Source organism: Lepidochelys kempii, chromosome 8 (genome assembly GCF_965140265.1).
Source record: "Lepidochelys kempii isolate rLepKem1 chromosome 8, rLepKem1.hap2, whole genome shotgun sequence".
Taxonomy (NCBI): domain Eukaryota; kingdom Metazoa; phylum Chordata; order Testudines; family Cheloniidae; genus Lepidochelys; species Lepidochelys kempii.
This window is the reverse complement of record NC_133263.1, coordinates 37,156,336-37,172,277: the sequence shown is the minus strand read 5'-3', so window position 1 is coordinate 37,172,277 and position 15,942 is coordinate 37,156,336. Positions and strand designations below refer to the sequence as shown.

At 53.7% G+C, this 15,942-nt stretch overlaps 1 protein-coding gene across 1 annotated transcript; it reads right to left on the bottom strand.

Annotated features, from left to right (window-relative positions):
* Positions 1-7,143: 7,143 nt before the first annotated feature.
* EIF4EBP3 (eukaryotic translation initiation factor 4E binding protein 3) lies at positions 7,144-15,564 on the bottom strand. Its single transcript, XM_073356066.1, has 3 exons — positions 15,209-15,564; positions 8,488-8,661; positions 7,144-7,505 (listed from the first exon to the last, which is right to left on the bottom strand). Exons 1-3 carry the CDS (start codon positions 15,321-15,323, stop codon positions 7,477-7,479), a joined length of 318 nt encoding a protein of 105 aa, XP_073212167.1. The 5' UTR covers positions 15,324-15,564; the 3' UTR covers positions 7,144-7,476.
* Between the last annotated feature and the right edge of the window lie 378 nt (positions 15,565-15,942).

Below are 15,942 nucleotides of genomic sequence, written 5' to 3'. Positions count from 1 at the left end.
ACTGACAATTCTGTTACTCACCCAGCCCTGGTTGCAGTACACTTCCCCTGGCACCAGTCACCTTTGTGCCCAGGGGAGTTGCAGAAAGTTTGGGGCAGGCCTGGCCCTATTTCCCCTTTAGAACATAAGAACAGCCACAGTGGGTCAGCCAAGGGTTCAGTATCCTGTCTTCTGACAGTGGCCAATGCCAGATGCTTCAGGGAGAATGAACAGAATAAGGCAGTTATCTAGTGATCCATCCCCTGTTGTCTACTCCCAGGATCTGGCAGTCAGAGGTTTAGGGACTCTCAGACAGGGGTTGCATCCCTGACCATCCTGGCTAATAGCCATTGATGGCCCTATCCTCCAGGAACGTAGCTAATTCTTTTTGAACCCAGTTACGTTTGGCCTTCACAGCATTCCCTGGCTACAAGTGCCACAGGTTGACTGTGTGTTGTGCAAAGTGAAGGGGTAAACAACACTTCCTTATTTACTTTCTCCACACCAGTCATGATTTTATAGACATCTATCATATCCCCCGTCGTATCTTTTTTAAGATGAAATGTCCCAATCTTACTAATCTCGCCTCATACAAAAACTGTTCTATACCCCTAATAATTTTGTTGCCCTTCTCTGTACGTTTTCCAATTTTAATATATCTTTTTTAACATGGGGCAACCAGATCTGCATGCAATATTCAAGATGTGGGCGTACTATGGATTTATACAGGGGTATTATATTTTCTGTCTTATTATCTATCCCATTTTTAATGGCTCCTAACAGTCTGTTTGCTTTTTTGACTGCCACTGCATATGGAGTGGATGTTTTCAGAGAACTATCTACAATGACTCCCAAGATCTCTTTCTTGAATGGAAATAGCTAATCTAGACCAGTGGTTTTCAAACTGTGGGTTGCGACCCCGGTCAGCACTGCCAACCGGGCTGTTAAAAGTCCCGTCGGCGGTGCTGCCTGGCTAAGGCAGGCTAGTCCCTACCTGTTCTGACACCACGCTGCTCCCTGGAAGCAGTCAGCAGCAGGTCTGACTCCTAGGCTGGGGGGGCCATGGAGCTCCACACTCCCATTGGCTGCGAATAGACCAATGGAAGCCTGGGAGCGGGGGCGGGGGGAAGGCAGTTCCTGTGGGTGAGAACCATGTGGAGCTGATTGCACACCTCTGCCTAGGAGCTGGACCTGCTGCTGGCCTTAGCCCCTGCCCTGCCACGCCATGCCACTGACTGGGAACCACCTGAGGTAACCCATACCCCAATCCCCTGCCCTGAGCCCTCCCCAAACCTGGAGCCCCTTCCTGCACCCCAAACCCCTCATCCCTGGCCCCACCCAAGAGCCTGCACCCCCTGCCCCAGCCCAGAGCCCCCTCTCACACCCTGAACAACTCATTCCCAGCTCCACCCTCCACTCCAACCCTCTGTCCCAAATCCCTCGTCACCAGCTCTGTTGGGTCGTGGGCATCAACAATTTTCTTCAACTGGGTTGCCAGAAAAGAAGTTTGAAAATCACTGATCTAGGCACCACCATTTTATATGTATAGTTGGGATTATGTTTACCAATGTGCATTACTTTGCATTTATCAACATTGAATTTCATCTGCCATTTTGTTGCCCTGTCACCCAGTTTTGTGAGATTCCCTTTGTAGCTCTTCACAGTCTCCCTGGGACTTAATGATCTTTAGAAGTAAGGTGTGTCTCTATGCATTGCAATTGCAGCATGTTCTCCAGCATTCCCTTCTGCCAGCCCCACACTCCGCAGGACTAGTCCTGCCCTAGACAGTCAACGTGCCTTTCCTAGAAACCTGCCCCTCACTGACCAGCTTATGCTTTTAGCATCTGGGGTTCAAAACCAGCATTTGCCCCAGTCACTATCAAGCACCTGCCACCTTTCCTCACTGTAGCTCTTCTCCCTCCTCTTGTACCTGAATCTGCAGTTGGGCTCAATTGCTGCTGCCCCCAATTGGCGTGGCAGGGGCAAGTGTGTGTGTGTGTGTGTATAAAAAGTCAAAGCACCGGGCTTGGATCCTGTCACAGCAGCAGGAAAACATATCCAGCTCTGTAGGGGCCGGATGGCTGCTTGCCCTACCGGTGCAGTAGGGTGAGCAGCACAATGAGCTGGACTGGCTGCCCTTGGCATCACCCCAGGGCCTGCCATTAGCTGGCCCTTCCCTCCCAGCCCACAAGGGGGTCTAGGCCAGGCCCTGCCTCAGTTACCAACCAGCTCTGAGTTTGGGAAGGCAGCTTTGCTTTTTCAGCTGGCGAACTGCAGCTCCCTCACATCATCAGTCCCCTCCAGGAGGTGAACTAGCACTGCCCTCTTGTGGACATTCAGGGACATGCATCAGCAAGGCTGCCACATTGACAGCAACCAGCACTAAGGAATCCAGCTGGTTTCTCTGAGCACAGAGACAATCTCACTCCAAACACCTGCTCAATCCCACACTGTCCTGGTCCAGGCTGTGGGACAGGAATTGCCCCCGAGCCTCTGTGTAACACAGTCACTGCAGCTCAGCAAGGGCACAAGGGGAGAGAGGCTAACAACTCCCTTGCACTCTAAAGGGGACAGCGAGACAATGGCATGGGCTAGCCAGAGGCATCAAAACTCTCTCGCAGCCAGGAGCAGTGCTGGCTGGGGCATGAAGTCTGGGCATTCGGTCCTCAGCCCCTCATCTCCTGGAACCTGGGCGGCCAGACAGATCCGTGGTTGGCATCATTCAGGAGTACGCTGTGACTCCCTGCACTACAAGTTTCGCAGGAGAGATATTCCAGGAGCTGAAGGCAGGTGCAGAGGGAGATTTGGGGTGGGCTAACAGTCCGTAGATTGATATAGAATCATAGAATATCAGGGTTGGAAGGGACCCCAGAAGGTCATCTAGTCCAACCCCCTGCTCAAAGCAGGACCAATTCCCAGTTAAATCATCCCAGCCAGGGCTTTGTCAAGCCTGACCTTAAAAACCTCTAAGGAAGGAGATTCTACCACCTCCCTAGGCAACTCATTCCAGTGTTTCACACACCCTCTTAGTGAAAAAGTTTTTCCTAATATCCAATCTAAACCTCCCCCACTGCAACTTGAGACCATTACTCCTTGTCCTGTCCTCTTCTACCACTGAGAATAGTCTAGAGCCATCCTCTTTGGAACCCCCTTTCAGGTAGTTGAAAGTAGCTATCAAATCCCCCCTCATTCTTCTCTTCTGCAGGCTAAACAATCCCAGCTCCCTCAGCCTCTCCTCATAACTCATGTGTTCCAGTCCCCTAATCATTTTTGTTGCCCTTCGCTGGACTCTCTCCAATTTATCCACATCCTTCTTGAAGTGTGGGGCCCAAAACTGGACACAGTACTCCAGATGAGGCCTCACCAATGTCGAATAGAGGGGAACGATCACGTCCCTCGATCTGCTCGCTATGCCCCTACTTATACATCCCAAAATGCCATTGGCCTTCTTGGCAACAAGGGCACACTGCTGACTCATATCCAGCTTCTCGTCCACTGTCACCCCTAGGTCCTTTTCCGCAGAACTGCTGCCTAGCCATTCGGTCCCTAGTCTGTAGCTGTGCATTGGGTTCTTCCGTCCTAAGTGCAGGACCCTGCACTTATCCTTATTGAACCTCATCAGATTCCTTTTGGCCCAATCTTCCAATTGGTCTAGGTCCTTCTGTATCCTATCCCTCCCCTCCAGCGTATCTACCACTCCTCCCAGTTTAGTATCATCCGCAAATTTGCTGAGTGCGCAATCCACACCATCCTCCAGATCATTTATGAAGATATTGAATAAAACCAGCCCCAGGACCGACCCTTGGGGCACTCCACTTGATACCGGCTGCCAACTAGACATGGAGCCATTGATCACTACCCGTTGAGCCCGACAATCTAGCCAGCTTTCTACCCACCTTATAGTGCATTCATCCAGCCCATACTTCCTTAACTTGGTGACAAGAATACTGTGGGAGACCGTGTCAAAAGCTTTGCTAAAGTCAAGAAACAATACATCCACTGCTTTCCCTTCATCCACAGAACCAGTAATCTCATCATAAAAGGCGATTAGATTAGTCAGGCATGACCTTCCCTTGGTGAATCCATGCTGGCTGTTCCTGATCACTTTCCTCTCATGCAAGTGCTTCAGGATTGATTCTTTGAGGACCTGCTCCATGATTTTTCCAGGGACTGAGGTGAGGCTGACTGGCCTGTAGTTCCCAGGATCTTCCTTCTTCCCTTTTTTAAAGATTGGCACTACATTAGCCTTTTTCCAGTCATCCGGGACTTCCCCAGTTCGCCACGAGTTTTCAAAGATAATGGCCAGTGGCTCTGCAATCACAGCCGCCAATTCCTTCAGCACTCTCGGATGCAACTCGTCCGGCCCCATGGACTTGTGCACGTCCAGCTTTCCTAAATAGTCCCTAACCACCTCTATCTCCACAGAGGGCTGGCCATCTCTTCTGCATTTTGTGATGCCCAGCGCAGCAGTCTGGGAGCTGACCTTGTTAGTGAAAACAGAGGCAAAAAAAGCATTGAGTACATTAGCTTTTTCCACATCCTCTGTCACTAGGTTGCCTCCCTCATTCAGTAAGGGGCCCACACATTCCTTGGCTTTCTTCTTGTTGCCAACATACCTGAAGAAACCCTTCTTGTTACTCTTGACATCTCTGGCTAGCTGCAGCTCCAGGTGCGATTTGGCCCTCCTGATAACATTCCTACATGCCCGAGCAATATTTTTATACTCTTCCCTGGTCATATGTCCAACCTTCCACTTCTTGTAAGCTTCTTTTTTATGTTTAAGATCCGCTAGGATTTCACCATTAAGCCAAGCTGGTCGCCTGCCATATTTACTATTCTTTCGACTCATCGGGATGGTTTGTCCCTGTAACCTCAACAGGGATTCCTTGAAATACAGCCAGCTCTCCTGGACTCCTTTCCCCTTCAAGTTAGTCCCCCAGGGGATCCTGGCCATCCGTTCCCTGAGGGAGTCGAAGTCTGCTTTCCTGAAGTCCAGGGTCCGTATCCTGCTGCTTACCTTTCTTCCCTGCGTCAGGATCCTGAACTCAACCAACTCATGGTCACTGCCTCCCAGATTCCCATCCACTTTTGCTTCCCCCACTAATTCTACCCGATCTGTGAGCAGCAGGTCAAGAAAAGCGCCCCCCCTAGTTGGCTCCTCTAGCACTTGCGCCAGGAAATTGTCCCCTACGCTTTCCAAAAACTTCCTGGATTGTCTATGCACCGCTGTATTGCTCTCCCAGCAGATATCAGGAAAATTAAAGTCACCCATGAGAATCAGGGCATGCGATCTAGTAGCTTCCGTGAGCTGCCGGAAGAAAGCCTCATCCACCTCATCCCCCTGGTCCGGTGGTCTATAGCAGACTCCCACCACTACATCACTCTTGTTGCACACACTTCTAAACTTAATCCAGAGACACTCAGGTTTTTCTGCAGTTTCGTACCGGAGCTCTGAGCAGTCATACTGCTCCCTTACATACAGTGCTACTCCCCCACCTTTTCTGCCCTGCCTGTCCTTCCTGAACAGTTTATAACCATCCATGACAGTACTCCAGTCATGTGAGTTATCCCACCAAGTCTCTGTTATTCCGATCACGTCATAGTTCCTTGACATCACCAGGACCTCCAGTTCTCCCTGCTTGTTTCCAAGGCTTTGTGCATTTGTATATAAGCACTTGAGATAACCTGTTGATCGCCCCTCATTCCCAGTATGAGGCAGGAGCCCTCCCCTCACAGACATTCCTGCCTGTGCTTCCTCCCGGTATCCCGCTTTCCCACTTACCTCAGGGCTTTGGTCTCCTTCCCCCGGTGAACCTAGTTTAAAGCCCTCCTCACTAGGTTAGCCAGCCTGCTGGCAAAGATGCTCTTCCCTCTCTTCGTAAGATGGAGCCCGTCTCTGCCCAGCACTCCTCCTTCATGGAACACCATCCCATGGTCAAAGAAACCAAAGCCTTCTCTCCGACACCACCTGCGTAGCCATTCGTTGACTTCCACGATTCGACGCTCCCTACCTAGGCCTTTTCCTTCCACGGGGAGGATGGACGAGAACACCACTTGCGCCTCCAACTCCTTTATCCTTCTTCCTAGAGCCACATAGTCCGCAGTGATCCGCTCAAGGTCATTCTTGGCAGTATCATTGGTGCCCACGTGGAGAAGCAGGAAGGGGTAGCGATCCGAGGGCTTGATGAGTCTCGGCAGTCTCTCCGTCACATTCGCGAATCTTAGCCCCTGGCAAGCAGCAGACTTCTCGGTTTTCCCGGTCAGGGCGGCAGATAGATGACTCAGTCCCCAGGACTGTCTTTGTCTACAGGCTGTTCCCTCTCACCCAGGACCGAGTGCCATGGATACAGGCAGGGTTTGCCAGCAGCTGCTGGAGCTCATTGAGTCCTGGAGCACTTTCTCCCACAGTGGATTCTGGCACCAGCCTGGGCTCATGGCTAGTAGCTCCCAGCTGGTGGGCCAGTGTAGGTTTGTAATTGCTGCTGCAGCGGTTAGAGGAGACAGTGGAGAAAGCCTTTTCTCCCTGTCCTACTCTAAGTGAGCACCGGGGTCTCTGGGCATACAGCTCATGGAGCTCAGATTGCACCCTCCCAGGGCAGTTGTCATGACAGCCAGCCCCAGTGCTGCAACCACTCCTGAAGAGGCTGAGAGCCGTGAGACACAATTGGGGCTGCTTGGCCCATCACCCCTCCCCCCCCACACTCTGGGGAGGACACAGCTGACCCTGGCCTGAGGGGTTCTCCAACAGCTGATTACGCTGAAGAGCCTGGTTCTGTGCGAAGCTACAAATAAGCAGGAGCCTGGAATCAGTCTCCTCCTGACTGGACTCAAGCCAAGGAAAGCTCCCCCTTTCTCCAGGCACCATCCAGTTTGCACCGCAGCTTTTAACCAAGCCGGATGGGCTCCCCTGACTGCTGGGGACACAGGCCCCCTTCTCCTGGTACCCCTTGACCAGTTCTAACCAAAGGCTCAGATCACCTGCATCTCTCACTCCTCTGGAGGTTAGGGAGGGCCAGTGACACCTGAACACTAGCTCCCCTCAGCTCCAGCTACAAGGGAAAGGGCCATGCGGCTGAGGCTCTACCCATGGACTTGGCAGGCTCTTGCCTAGCCCTGGCTGTGGGTTGGGAGTGAAGCACAGAAGATGCGCAGGGCGGAAGGGGATACAGGAAGGTTGTTTATTGCACAGCCTCAGAGCGAGCCCATGGTGTAGCCACTAGACACGCTCAGCGCAGTGAGCCCAGCCGTGCACCGCAGGGTTGGGGGACAGAGCAGCCGCTCATGCCAGCTCCCCACACCAGCCACCACACCTGGGCTTCATTTCAGTAAAAAAAACTGAGAACAAATGCAACTGCAGAGAAACAGTGTTAAAACAGCGCCACATCCATAGGCAGCAGCCGCGCCAGGGCCTCGCTCACTTCTGGGTCTTCAGGGAGGGAAAGGAGGCAGGAGCCCCAGGAAAGCAGCTTGCCGCCAGCTGGCCGCATTGCTGGGAGCTCAGATATCCATGGCAAACTGATCGTCATCTGGGCAGGAGAAAGAAACAAGGTCTGCGTTAGAAGGACGGCACGTGGCAAGGGGGGGCTCTGCAGGGATCACTGTGGGGACATGATGCTGTTAACCAGGAGATCAGCTACTGCCAATAGCAGCAGCATGGACGGGTGGATCAGAGCGAGGATCTGTCTTCCCCCAGCTGCGTTCCTGGGTCACGGCTCTGCACAGCTGACCTGCATTGGCCTCCAGATGTGGCCTCCCATCTCCCCTCCCCTCAGCCTGTTCCGGCTGCCAGCAATGGAGGAGTCCCAGGGTTGCCATTGCTGCAGTCTGAATTGAGTGTGTGTGGGGTCCATGTGATGGGGTGGCTCAAGGGAAGCAGAGCCCCAGGGAGAGCAGCTGCAACTCCCTGGGGAAGAAGGGGAGGGGGCAGAGACAGCAATTTGCAGTTCCCCTCCCATCCACAAGGGGTGCTCAATGCTCAATGGGTCACCCACCCAATCGGAGCAGAGTTCCTGAGGGGAGTAAACTATGTTTCCAGCCCTGCCATGCAGCTGCAGGAGGCAGCTGTGGTCCTGGCACTGATGCCCGCTGAGCCCAGTGGCAGCCCAAAGAGGGAGAGGCCAGTGGCTCCACGCACCCAGGACTGGTCTCCATCCCCTGGCATGGGGAACGAGCAGAGGATGGCAGGCGGGGGCTTGGCCTCCTCACTGCCCCCTGGACAGGACATGGACCAGCAGCAGAGGCAGATGGAACCAGACAACCTCTCCCCATCCCAGTGCTGGAAGGGGATGCTGCTCCCCCAGGGTGGGAGCTGCATTACTCCCCGCTCCCTCCACTTCAAGTCCTGCTTCAGGTGCCTTGAAACAGGCAGGACAAAGTCACTTGTGATGCACTAGGGGAGCCCCAAGGGGGCAGCCCTTCTGCTCTGGGTTCTCAGGCCCCAAGCGCTGCAGCAGGAGCGAAGGTGACGGGCAGTGTTCCGGGACTAGGGGTTGGGCACATGCGTTTTACCTGGGACCTCTTCCTCGGTCTCATTTTGTTCCTTAAGATCCTCCAGCTTGGAGTGCGCCGCGTGGGGGGGAGAGGTGATGCCGGGGATGTGAGGGAGGTAGCAGGGGGGCGTCCTGGCAACGGGCGAGTTCTTACACTCCAGCAGGAATTTACGGTCATAGATTATCCTGGTACCTGTCAAACCCAGCAGGCAAATCAGCCCCCGGCACTCAGGTGCCCTCTTCCAAGAGACCTGCCCACCACAGTCTGCCCCGCAGGGAGCTCGGAAGTCTCTGCCAACCCCTCTCCAAGCCTGGAGCAGGCAAGATCAAGCCCAGACTTGTGCCAGCATCTCCTGTGTTGCTGAGCCATGTGACACCACGGCTGTCAGCCCAGGCAGAGCTGCTACTAGTAATTAACATTAATTAGAACATAAGAGCAGCGATACCGGGCCAGATCATGGTCCGCCTTGCCCAGTATCCTGCCTCTGACAGTGGCCCATACCAGAGCTTCAGGAGGAGTGTACAGAACAGGGCAATTATGGAGCAATCCACCCCAGCTTCTGGCAGTCAAAGGTTTAGGGTCACCTCAAGCACGGGGCTGCCTCCCTGACCAGCTTGGTAATAGCAATTGATGGAGCCATCCTCCAGGAACTAATCCAGTTCTGTTTTGAACCTAGTTATAGTTTTGGCCCTCACAACATCCCCTGGCAATGAGTTCCACAGGTTAGTTGTGCCTTCTGTGAAGAAGTACTGCTCTTGTTTGCATTAAACCTGCTGCCTATTAATTTCATTGTGTAATCCCTACTTTCTGTATTGTGTGAAGAAGTAAATAACACTTCCCCATTTACTTCTCCCACCATTCCTGGTTTTATAGAGCTCTATCATATCCCCCTTAATTGTCTCTTTTTTAAGTCAAACAGCCCTAATCTTCTTAGGTTTCAGAGTAGCAGCTGTGTTAGTCTGTATCCGCAAAAAGAAAAGGAGGACGTGTAGCACCTTAGAGACTAACAAATTTATCTGAGCATAAGTTTTCGTGAGCTACAGCTCACTTCATCAGATGCATTCAGTGGACAATGCAGTGCGGAGATTTATATACACAGAGCATTTATATGCTCAAATAAATTTGTTAGTCTCTAAGATGCCACAAGTACTCCTTTTCTAATCTTCTTAGTTGCTCCTTCTATTGAAGTCATTCCATACCTGTCATCATCCTTTTTGCCCTTCTCTAACCTTTTCCAGTTCCACTCTATTCTTTTTGAGCTGGGGCAACCAGACCTGGATGCAGCGTTCAAAGTGTGGGCAGACCATCGGTTTATATAGTGGTATTATGAACATTCCTAACTTTTTGTTAGGCTTTTTGGCCCCTGCTATGCACTGAGCGGAAGTTTTCAGAAAATGATCTATGGTGACTCCAGATCTTTTTCTTGGGTCGTAACAACTAATTCAAACCTCCTCATTGTGTATGTGTCTCATAGGGATTATGTGACATTTATTTGGCTCCTTTCAACGTGAAGGACCCCAGAGCATTCCAGATACAAGGATCACTGTAGCCAGCACTGAATGCAGCTGTCTCTGGGGTGTGTCACAGCAGCTGGTTAAAACCACCCAGCAAAATTACACAACAGTTTAGGGCTTCAAGGATCCCAATGGAAATTGCAGTGGGAAATTAGGGAGGCAGAATGGGGCTGGGTCAAGCTACCATTCCACAGGGGGCTTTTCTGTTGCAGCCTTTTTACTATCCTCACCCCCAACCTTTCCCATTGGTGCTACTCCTGGGTCAGTTCTGCCAAAAGGTGTTACTGGCCAGCGGTGTTTTCACTGCCACCTGGTGCTGCTCTGAGCGTGGTTAGATGACCTGGTGGTTAAATGGCAGTGGCTGGTCTGTGCTAGCACCAGCGGAGCTGGGCCAGCAGTAGCAGGCTGGGGTAGATGCAGCCCTCGAGCACCAGGGGATCTGTAGTCACTGTATGCAGACAGGACGCAGGTTTTACATCCCCCGCAAGGGATGGGGCCTTCAGCAGCACAGCGCCCCCTAGCATCAGCCTGGGGTGCCAATTGTCCAGGACAGAGTGGAAGTGCTGTCAGCTGTTCCCCAAATCCATTGCCAGCACCACTCCCGATTTCCCAGATGTTTCCCATTCCGACCCTGACCCTGCTGAGACCAGCCCCAGGCAGCCTGCCTGCATGCAGCAGCTGTGTTTATGGGACCTACCCACACGTCACACAGCTTCACCTGCCAGCCCCCTCTAGCACAGGAGGGGATCCGGGTGAGCTCTGGGAGGGCACAAGAGATTCTGCTTGAATAGGGCAGTGCTGCCAGGGATCCCTTCCTCCCAGCTGGCAACACAAGCTCACCCAGCCACGTGACCCTTCAGCCACCAACTGCTGACACCCAGCCACTCTTCCTCCTCCCCCTAGTAATCCAGCCTAGCAACAGGTGGCAGGGGATAATTTAGAACAACGCTTCCTCAGCTCTCGTCCCCTAAAGCCCCTACTCTACTTGCGCTATATTGATGACATCTTCATCATCTGGACCCATGGAAAAGAAGCCCTTGAGGAATTCCACCATGATTTCAACAATTTCCATCCCACCACCAACCTCAGCCTGGTCCAGTCCACACAAGAGATCCACTTCCTGGACACTACAGTGCTAATAAACAATGGTCACATAAACACCACCCTATACCGGAAACCTACTGACCGCTATTCCTACCTGCATGCCTCCAGCTTTCACCCTGACCACACCACACGATCCATCGTCTACAGCCAAGCTCTGCGATACAACCGCATTTGCTCCAACCCCTCAGACAGAGACAAACACCTACAAGATCTCTGTCAAGCTTTCTTAGAACTACAATACCCACCTGCGGAAGTGAAGAAACAGATTGATAGAGCCAGAAGAGTTCCCAGAAGTCACCTACTACAGGACAGGCCTAACAAAGAAAATAACAGAACGCCACTAGCCGTCACCTTCAGCCCCCAACTAAAACCCCTCCAACGCATTATTAAGGATCTACAACCTATCCTAAAGGATGACCCAACACTCTCACAAATCTTGGGAGACAGGCCAGTCCTTGCCTACAGACAGCCCCGCAACCTGAAGCAAATACTCACCAACAACCACATACCACACAACAGAACCACTAACCCAGGAACTTATCCTTGCAACAAAGCCCATTGCCAACTGTGTCCACATATCTATTCAGGGGACACCATCACAGGGCCTAATAACATCAGCCACACTATCAGAGGCTCGTTCACCTGCACATCCACCAATGTGATATATGCCATCATGTGCCAGCAATGCCCCTCTGCCATGTACATTGGTCAAACTGGACAGTCTCTACGTAAAAGAATAAATGGACACAAATCAGATGTCAAGAATTATAACATTCATAAACCAGTCGGAGAACACTTCAATCTCTCTGGTCACGCAATCACAGACATGAAGGTCGCTATCTTAAAACAAAAAAACTTCAAATCCAGACTCCAGCGAGAAACTGCTGAATTGGAATTCATTTGCAAATTGGATACTATTAATTTAGGCTTAAATAGAGACTGGGAGTGGCTAAGTCATTATGCAAGGTAGCCTGTGTCCTCTTGTTTTTTCCTAACCCCCCCCCTCCCCCAGATGTTCTGGTTTAACTTGGATTTAAACTTGGAGAGTGGTCAGTTTGGATGAGCTATTACCAGCAGGAGAGTGAGTTTGTGTGTGTATGGGGGTTGGGGGGGATGTGAGAAAACCTGGATTTGTGCAGGAAATAGCCCAACTTGATTGTCATGCACATTGTGTAAAGAGTTGTCACTTTGGATGGGCTATCACCAGCAGGAGAGTGAATTTGTGTGGGGGGGTGGAGGGCGAGAAAACCTGGATTTGTGCTGGAAATGGCCCAACTTGATGATCACTTTAGATAAGCTATTACCAGCAGGACAGCGGGGTGGGAGGAGGTATTGTTTCATGGTCTCTGTGTGTACATAATGTCTTCTGCAGTTTCCACAGTATGCATCCGATGACGTGAGCTGTAGCTCAGGAAAGCTTATGCTCAAATAAATTGGTTAGTCTCTAAGGTGCCACAAGTACTCCTTTTCTTTTTGCGAATACAGACTAACACGGCTGTTACTCTGAAACCAGGTAACACAGGCTCTGCAAGGGGGAGGGAACAGCAGAGCAGCGGCGGGGAGAGCCCAGAAATCCCGGCACTGCTGAGCACAGGCTGCAGCCTTTGGAGCAGAGCAAACATATCAGGTAACCCAGTGCAGGCAGCTCGGAGCAGCTGACCTCGACCTCGGTGCCAGCACCTGCTGCAGCTCCCACCCCTCCTGAGATAAGACTTATCATGAGCCAGCGCTGGCAGGATGGACTCGTGCAGTTTAACTGAAAGGCTCCCTGCATGTGGATAAAAGCATGCAGCCCAGCGGGCCAAGGGACGCGCCAGACACAAGGACAAGTGTGGACGGCTTTCTAAAAATAGAGACATGCTGGTGAGGCCAGTAGGGTCACTTCCACCAGAGTCCCAGAGAGCCCCGAGGCAGGAGTCTGCCTTGCCCACAGACACATCTGGCAGAGCACCCCTCCCAGCGGGCACAGCCCAGCTCCTACCCACACCCCACCCAGATCTTGTCTGAGGATTTTGTCCTGCTGCTAATCAGACGGGTACCTAAGAGTCTCCCACGACAGAGCAACAACAGCAAAAACCCCACTCGGCTCCCTGGAGCTTCTGGCTCTTCTCCCTTTTCAGGGTCTGAGCAGTGCTGCTCAGGGGAAGGATTTCAGAGGGGTGGTGTGGGGCTGTGAGGGTCCCTGTGTTTAGGTGGCAAAGCTCCATCACATCGGAAGGTTTTGCAGAGGATGCTCACACTGTGGCAGCTCCCCAATGACAGAATCAGGGACCCACTCACTGACTCAGAGGTCACTCTGCAATAGCAACTATGAAACGGGAGCCAACAGTCCCCCAGCACCAATGGGTGACATGCGGTCATTCATTCACATTACTGAGGCTGCCTGAGAGCACACCAGTCTCCCCCGCTGCAGCTTGCTCTGAAGGAAACACCTTTGGCCAAGAGCACAGCAGCAAAAGAATCTCAGACCCTCCGCTCCCAGAGCTTGTGTCTACACATGGAGCCACTGGGCTAACCTCGACAGGAACGAAACCCTCTTACTCCAACACCCACACAGGGAGGTACTCAGGAACGTTCCTTACTCGGTCCATGTGTGGACAAACCAGGGAGAAAGGGGAAAACCTGGAGGCAAGGATGCTCTGGCCTGTTTGAGGAGCTAGGCCATGCAGAGTGCAGCAGGGACTGCACCTGAGGAATGTTCTAGATCAGTGATTCTCAAGCTATTTACCATTGTGTCCCCACGTGTATGGCCCTGAGGAGGTCACATGGGCTGCACCTGTGCGCTGACTGGGCCCCGCAGGTTGCTCTAGATCATCTCTGTCCAAACTCACACTTCCAACTTTGAATTTAAATCCCTCGTGCTGCCTCTACCCCAAGCTTTTCCTTAAACTCTCCCCTGGGTCCTAGCCCCATTGGCAGGGCTAGTGAGGACAGGACACTGGTGTTTTAACCACCGCATCAGCTAACCCTGCTCAGAGCAGGGTTTGATAACAGTCATAAAGTTACTGGCAGCCGCCCAGCCCCTGCCTGCCCTGAAGCTCCCCCTGCTACAACAACAGAGGGTGTAGCAGGAAGAAGTCCTGCAGGACAGAGCCCTAGCATCTGAGTAGTGCAAGTAACAGCCCTGCTTTGGAAATGTGTCCACCGTAATGTTACAAATCTAACAACCTAGGAGGCAACAAGGGAACCCTTCTGGTTCTCAGGGCCAGGGGCTCCCCGGGCCGGCACAGCTGCAGAGGTGTGGCCCCGACCGAGTTTTCAGGAAGCCTTTGTTTGGTGTCTCTCCTCACAGGCTCCTGTGCATTCACGTGGCATCGATGCAGGGTTTGCAACTCCCAAGCGGGGTATGCGAAGCTCAGCCCGCGGCCCAGCCCATCACTTCCACAGCCCTTGTTATTATGAGGTGTACTGTGGGAGCCACACAGCCCCCCTGGGCCTTGGCCGCTCCATGCAGGTGGTCAAGGAATCGGGCAGTTTTGGATTAAACACCGTGCAGAGCCTGGTACCTCTTATGCTAACTCCCTTGCACCCCCCCGGGGGCGCCTCTTCCTCCCTGGCATGAGCCATGTGGGGCGGGGGCCAAATCCTTTGGGTCGCAGGGGAAAACCGAGATCCCGTCCAGGCGAAGGCAAAACCCGCTCAAACCTTCCTGGGGCCCAGCCAGCCAAGGGCAATTCCAGCTCGAAGAGGCTTTTCGGACACGGGGGACGTGTGAAGGGGCTTGAGTCGCCCCGATCCGCTCCGAGTGCGCAGCGCCGGGCGCCCCAGCGAGCTCAGCTCAGGTGCAGCCGGACGGGTCCCCCCGCCGTTACAGAACCGGGTCTGAGTCGCTGGACTGCGCCCCCCCGCCCAAACCGGAGAGGCTCGGGGCAGCGGCCGGAGATCGGGGCAGCCCCATTCGCCCTCCCGCGGGAACGGGGGCACCGGACCCGCTGCCTGGGAGCCCGGTGGGACACGGGAGGCCGCTCCCCAGGGATCCAGGAAGGCCCGGGCCGTCTCCGCGCGGGGGAGTCGAGTTGCAGCCGCAACAGGGGGCACTGGACCGGCTGCAGGCAGAGGCTGGGGTGCTGCTGAGCCCAGGGGCTGCTCGGGGAGCGGGCCCTGCTGCGGCCCGGCCTTACCCCCAGGGGTGGTGGAGTAGAGGGTCCCGCCGGGGGTGCAGCTGTAGCCGTCTGGGGAGCCCTGGTCTCGGCCGCCCGGAATGGGGCAGGAGCTCGTGGTGCTCGCAGCGGCCATGGAGCCCGATCGGTATCCGCGGGGCACAGCGACACGTGCAGGCCCGGGGCGGGGCCAGGCGGGGTGGGGTCCTTCCCTCCCCGAGGCAGGCGGGGCTGCTCCTTCCCCGAGGCAAGCAAGCAGGTCAGTGCCCGGCCAGCGCACAGGCTCCTGCCCAGCCTGGGGACGGGACTGCGGCGGGGCGCTGGACCTAGCCTAGCTCTGACCCGGGATCCCTGCTGCTTACGTGGAGCAAACAGGCGGCCCCGCGTTAGAAAGGAGCCGAACACTGAGAGGTGCCCATGAATCACCCGAGGAGGTGGGACTCAAACGCCAGCCTCCCCCGCTCCTACCAGCTGGGCTGTCCCCCAGGAAGCGATAAGGTCCCTCCCCGAACCACAGAAACCGGCTGGTGCTTAGTAGACCGGAACCAGGGAAACCCATTTGAACATGTTTCTGCAAAGCAGCCGCGGGCATGAGGCTGCCCCCTCCTGCCGGGGTGGGCAGGCCTCAGAGAGCCTTGGTATCAGGACAGGACATCACTGTTGCTGCTGGCAAACGCCTCTCCACAGGAATCAAGAAGCTAGGGATCGATTAAACTTAAGGAAATATTTCTACCTAGAGCCTGGACCCAGTGAGC

What these genes read in the sequence shown, in the direction of transcription:
- EIF4EBP3 (XM_073356066.1), bottom strand. Translation starts at nt 15,323, where the DNA reads ATGGCCGCTGCGAGCACCACGAGCTCCTGCCCCATTCCGGGCGGCCGA. An exon ending in CTACTCCACCACCCCTGGGG is followed by an intron (nt 8,662 to 15,208) that starts GTAAGGCCGGGC and finishes TGGGTTTGACAG; the next exon opens with GTACCAGGATAATCTATGAC. An exon ending in GACCGAGGAAGAGGTCCCAG is followed by an intron (nt 7,506 to 8,487) that starts GTAAAACGCATG and finishes TCTCCTGCCCAG; the next exon opens with ATGACGATCAGTTTGCCATG.